Source organism: Mustelus asterias, chromosome 8, assembly GCF_964213995.1.
Source record: "Mustelus asterias chromosome 8, sMusAst1.hap1.1, whole genome shotgun sequence".
Taxonomy (NCBI): Eukaryota; Metazoa; Chordata; class Chondrichthyes; order Carcharhiniformes; family Triakidae; genus Mustelus; species Mustelus asterias.
In genome coordinates this window covers 128,264,266-128,270,265 of record NC_135808.1, presented here as the reverse complement: position 1 = coordinate 128,270,265, position 6,000 = coordinate 128,264,266, and the positions used below count along the sequence as shown (strand labels likewise).

At 42.0% G+C, this 6,000-nt stretch overlaps 1 protein-coding gene across 3 annotated transcripts in view; it reads right to left on the bottom strand.

The window, feature by feature from the left end:
* Positions 1-1,807: 1,807 nt before the first annotated feature.
* Positions 1,808-6,000, bottom strand: part of gipc2 (GIPC PDZ domain containing family, member 2) — a 76,755-nt gene continuing 72,562 nt past the window's right edge. For all 3 annotated transcript variants that reach the window (XM_078218949.1, XM_078218951.1, XM_078218950.1), the window contains exons 5-6: positions 5,516-5,597; positions 1,808-4,070 (exon numbers count right to left, since the gene is read on the bottom strand). In XM_078218949.1, coding sequence (XP_078075075.1) covers positions 3,919-4,070; positions 5,516-5,597 — 234 coding nt within the window. In that variant the 3' untranslated portion in view covers positions 1,808-3,918. The remainder of the gene's footprint in view (positions 4,071-5,515; positions 5,598-6,000) is intronic.

Here is a 6,000-nt window from a genome sequence, read left to right as displayed (position 1 = left end):
GGACTTCAACCCAGATAAATGCGTAGTGGTCCATTTTGGCAGGTCAAATGGGATGAAGGAGTACAATATAAAGGGAAAGACTCTTAGTACTGTAGAGGATCAGAAGGACCTTGGTGTCCGGGTCCATAGGACTCTAAAATCGGCCCCGCAGGTGGAGGAGGTGGTTAAGAAGGCGTATGGTGTGCTGGCCTTTATCAATCGAGGGATTGAGTTTAGGAGTGCGGGGATAATAATGCAGCTATATAATACCGTCAGACCCCACTTGGAGTACTGTGCTCAGTTCTGGTCACCTCATTACAGGAAGGATGTGGAAAAAATTGAAAGGGTGCAGAGGAGATTTACAAGGATGTTGCCTGGATTGAGTGGCATGCCTTATGAGGATAGGCTGAGGGAGCTCGGTCTTTTCTCCTTGGAGAGACGTAGGATGAGAGGAGACCTAATAGAGGTGTATAAGATGTTGAGAGGCATAGATCGGGTGTACTCTCGGAGGCTTTTTCCCAGGGTGGAAATGGCTGCTACGAGAGGACACAGGTTTAAGGTGCTGGGGTGTAGGTACAGGGGAAATGTTAGGGGGAAGTTTTTCACACAGGGTGGTGGGCGAGTGGAATCGGCTGCCATCAGTGGTGGTGGAGGCAAACTCAATAGGGTCTTTTAAGAGACTCCTGGATGAGTACATGGGACTTAATAGGATGGAGGGTTATAGGTAGGCCTAGAAGGTAGGGATATGTTCGGCACAACTTGTGGGGCCGAAGGGCCTGTTTTGTGCTGTAGTTTTCTATGTTTTTATCTCCTCTGTACCTACTCCCCACACCTTATAAAGTGTATCTAGCTTTCCATTTTGTATTGACCACTTGAATGGCCTGTTGTCTTACATTGCCAAGATGCTAACAGGCTAAAGAGTAAACTCATGCTTAAATGTGTTACACTCAAATGTAGGATCGCTGCAGATGAATTAACACTTACTGGCGATTGTTTTGCTCCAACTTAACTGGATTCAGTAAGGTAACTACATTAATAAAACTCAAACATCTCAGTGAATTTCCCTCCACTTCATTAATTTTACAGGAAAAATCTCCAACCAACTGTGCAACTTGCAATCACGGATAACGGATACTTCAGCTTGTAGAAAGAAATCCTCAAAATAATCTTTAGGCCGACTATAATCCAACCAACATTTATCCTTCAACCACCTCAGCATATTGTCTGGTCACTTATCCTAGTGATTGTGGGTGTTTGTTTGAGCTAGCTGTAATGTCACATTTGCAGACATGTCAGTGACTGCGCTTCAGCAACAGGGAGGTGCTTCATAACATGAAAAGCACCATACAAGTATAAGCTCTCTTTAGAAAGGATGAGGGCATGAGGTGATGCAGTAGATTGGGTACTGGTCTTCAATCTCGGATATTTGAATCAAATCCAAAATGATGGACCAAGAGAGGTCTACAAAGCATGAGGTTGGGTGGTCTCAACTCATTCCATCGTTGTAACAGGCCCATGGACAAAGCTGACCCAATTTGACATTAAAACAGCAATGAGAAACATGGCACATCAATGCTGGTGGAAGTGCAAATATGGAACTGAGGCACATTACTGGGGAGGAAGAGAGCAGACTTTACTCTGCACTGTACTATTGCTGACCTGGGAGTGCCTAATGCTGGAAGATCTTATTCCCCTGGAATGAACATCCACTGTGATGAATGTGGAAAACGATAAATGCGAGACAAGGGGATTAAAAGCAAAAATAAGACGGAAGTATACCTGACAGCAGCATGCCTGTTCCATTCATCACAATACTTTCAACACGAGCGTTTCTCAAAAAATCTTTAATAGAAAACAATCTTTACAGAAGGCTTTCACCTGATGTAGTGTAGATCTCACTTCTAATTTTCAGTAGTTCACACAGATGCATTGTTTTAGGCAAAGTAGTCATTATAACCCATACTGGCATTTTGAAGTACAATTATGGCAGAATGTCTATTTTCCAATGTGCATCACCCTTTATGAATAATGCTTAATGTTATTTCTTTTCTTTATTGCCTCTGGAAATGAAAGTGCAGAAGAAATTTGGTGAATTTCAAAGAAAAACCGGTCCCATAGAACAGAGGCGTTCAAGCGGTGATCCATAAGCAACCTCCGAGCAAGTCAAGCCATGTTTGTGCTCAAATTTCTTGCTGTGCATGGCCCTAAACACCCAAAAGAATCTGCTGGCATCAGCAGCTCAAGATACAAATTAATAGAAACGTTGGTTTTTAACTTTATTTAGGATCTGGCGAGACTCAAGGCACACTAAGGTTGAATGACCCACTGGGAAAGGTTTCTGAGGTAAGTGTTTAAGTGAAGCAATTGTATAGTTATAGCAATACAAAATGGATTAAGCACCTATATCCCATTGAAAAGTATAGCAACATTAACAAATCCACCCTGATGCACAACAAAAAAACTTAAATAAATAAATGCTGAAGATGATAGACATCCAATGTATGGTGCAATCTCAATTAAATCTGGTTATGTACTGCATTGAAAAATGCAATGCTCTAAACAGTGGTGGGGGGGGGGGTGAAATAATGATATAGCTCGACTCACCAAACAATTTATATAATAATGATTCTTCTAAGTAGTTCTGGCTAGTTTCCCAAGCGCTCTGTATCACTGGGATTAGCGAAATGTTTTCAAGTGAATGGAAGTTGGGGACTGGGGAACAGCTGCCAGACAAAGGACATTGTCCCAGGTTAAAGAGAAGCTGAACCATTGCAGTAAACTCCAACTTGCATTCACACAAGACAATAGGCAACGTGTATTTACAGATTAAATGAACTCAAATTAGGAAGTATTGGTTCTACATTTAAAATTAAAACCCTAGCAAACTTCTGATTAGGTGACATCCTAGTACCACATTTCAAATTAGTAATTTAGTTATAAAACACTGTGGCATGGCATTAGGCACACTGTGGTACATAAATTTAAGTTTTCATAAAAACCCATAGTAGTTATAAAAACACTTTTTGGTTTGAAATTATGTATATTTTGACTCAAGATATATTAGGCCCAAAAACCCTATTTAGATTGAGCAATTGGAGCGTGCAAATATTCTTTAGAAAATCTTTGGTCCAATATAATTTATACAGCTATGGTCGATGTTATTGCCATCCTTACTCATTGCAACAGGGAACTGTAACACAGGCAATGTGCTGTAGCGTACAATACCCTTCATTCATCACTCAAATTACTACCACCGGCACTAAACCAGAGTGCCATAAATTTCAAAGGCTCCCTTTTACACAATCCAATTTTGAGGAACAGCATCTGTTGCTTAACTGTTCGGGTGACGTGGATATTGAATTAAAATCTTCCCTGCTCCCTTATTACACTCTACCCATTGGCAATTTGGCAAATGGTCAATCAGGTTCTAAGTGCTTCTCAGTTCCTAACAGGGAGGAGAACATTTTGATCCCTCAACCCCACTCACTTTCCTTTATATTTCCATCAAATGCTGCCCTCCAGCAGACATCGTGGAGAAATAGAGGTGGCAAATTGCTCAAGTCGTTCACACTCCTGGAAAAAGTGCCAGGGCTGATCAAGGCAACTCTACCATTTTCTCTTCCCTAACAACCTATATTTGGGGATGGGGTGGGGGATGGGGGATGCTCAATTTGGCTGTGTCGGGGGGTGCTCAATTTCATTGGCTGTGTCTTTACATGGCCTTACATTTATGATTACCATCCTCTTGTTCAGAGTTTATAAAACCAAAAGCACTCGATAAAACTAGGCTGCAGTAGCACAAATGGTCAGAAGTCACAGGGTTGATTCAATCATTTCAATTAAAACTAATTCCATTTTCAGGCTACAATGTTAATTGTCCATTTGACATCGAAAAGGAAACAGCTCCACCGCCCAAAGATCCCTATAGAAGTGTTGGCACTAAAGTCTTCCCTTCTTAGCATCGCCTATCGCTCCCCAAATGTCAAAGACAAACTCGTCCGGAAAAGCAAAGTCTCCAAGAGCTTCATCAAGTGCGACAGCAAATTCATCGGGATTTTTCTTGTCCTTTCCAACCTCAACCATGGTCGAAGCTGGGGAAAAAAGTACAGATTAACAATTTGCATTGTAGCACTTTTAAGCGGTTGTATAAAATGTCCGTGCTACTTCACAAGATGTTGGCTCGGGATGCAGACTCAATCTGGCAGCTATGCCCTTCAGGATTCAGACAACGACGATGCCACTAAACCCACTTTTGGTAGCAGACACTGATGAAGTACAAGTGCTTCCCTCAGAGCTCCTTCCAGGTGAGACCACGTGAAGAAATATTGACTTGCCGGTTAGAGGAGGGGTGGTTAAGTGATGATGAACAGAGGGCTTTGCTCTGAGTGCTTACCCTGAAGCCATTCGAGCACAAGGTTCAGGTCTCCCAGAACCACTCTGACCTGACAGTGCCCCAGCTCGAGAGGTCTAACCTGCCAGTGGGATAAAACATCCAGAGATGGTTATAGAGGAGCCTGCACTGCTGGCATGATTGTCAGACTGTTCCAAAACTAAAGCTCTTGGGAATGCAGAGGACGTCTGACCCTTAATACTCTCTGTAGTGGTCAAGCAATTCATTCCTGTCCAAACAATCAGCCCATCTGGTCTATACTGGTATTTTAAGCTCCACACAAACCTCCTCCCAATCTACTTTTTCCAACCTATGTCCTTCCTTGTGTAGTTATCTAGCTTTCCCTCCAAAGCGGCTATGATTTTCACCTCAACTACTCCTTTGTGGTGACGAATTCCACATTCTCACCACTCCCTGGGGAAGGAGGTTTCTCCCGAACTCTCTATTGAATTTATTGGTGAGTATCGTATATTTCTGACCCTCAGGCTCAATGCAAAAATGTTTCCATTTGTGGTGTTTCCCAACACTAAACTCATTCATAATTGAAAGATCATTCTTCTAGAGGGCCGCACCCTTGTGAATGGTAACCTGGTATTGTGAGACTTCTTACTATGGTAATCTTTCCCAGTGTTGCTTAACAATTCAAGCCACCAAACAAGCAGTTCGATAAAGATGCATAGAATACTTGGCTAATTTCTGAATATTTCTCTCCTATCCAATATGCTGTTTATTATGGGGCTACTTACAAGGCCATTTTCATTTAAAGGCCATTTTCATTTCAATCAATGATCAAAAGTTAGGGTAATCTTAGTCACTGACGGGCCAGATATGAAATCGGGTGACAATCTTCACATGAATTTCAGGACAAATTTACAAAGGAGCTGGGAAAGTTAAAGGACTCTTCATTCTCTCTTTGTTTAGACAGTTCATTATGTGCCTTAAATAATCCAATTTCTAAGCAGAAAATTTGTACTGCTAGGTGTTCCCACACCAAGTGGACATAGGGCACAAGGAATTTCACACTTTTGCCCTGAAATCCTGAAGGGAGTTTGAAGAGCATATTGTACAGGCAGCCATGAGAAAGAAGCACTTTGGATAAAATTCTATAAATCCAAATATCATGCTTGCAAAAAATAATAAACTCACCTAGTTCTGTGTCCCTTATACCCATGTAACTTTCTAATAGGTCATCGACTTTGCTGATTGCCTTCTCTTCAAATTCAGTGGGCTGTTGATAAAACAGTTCAAGTATAAAAGTTAGTTAACAACGAACTGCAAGGCGATCAACAAATTTATCATAAATAACCAGAGATCTTCACATTATAATGATACAACTAGTCAAGGACAACCAAAGTGGTTAACACTGCTGCCTCACAGCGACAGGGACCCAGGTTCGATTCCTGGCTTGGGTCACTGTCTGTTCGGAGTCTGCACATTCTCCCCGTGTCTGCGTGCGTTTCCTCCAGGTGCTCCGGTTTCCTCCCACAGTCCAAGGGTGCATTGGTTAGGTGCATTGGCCATGCTAAATTCTCCCTCAGGTGTACCCGAACAGGCGTCGACTGTGGCAACCAGGGTATTTTTACAGTAACTTCATTGCAGTGTTAATGTAAGCCTACTTGTAACATGAATAA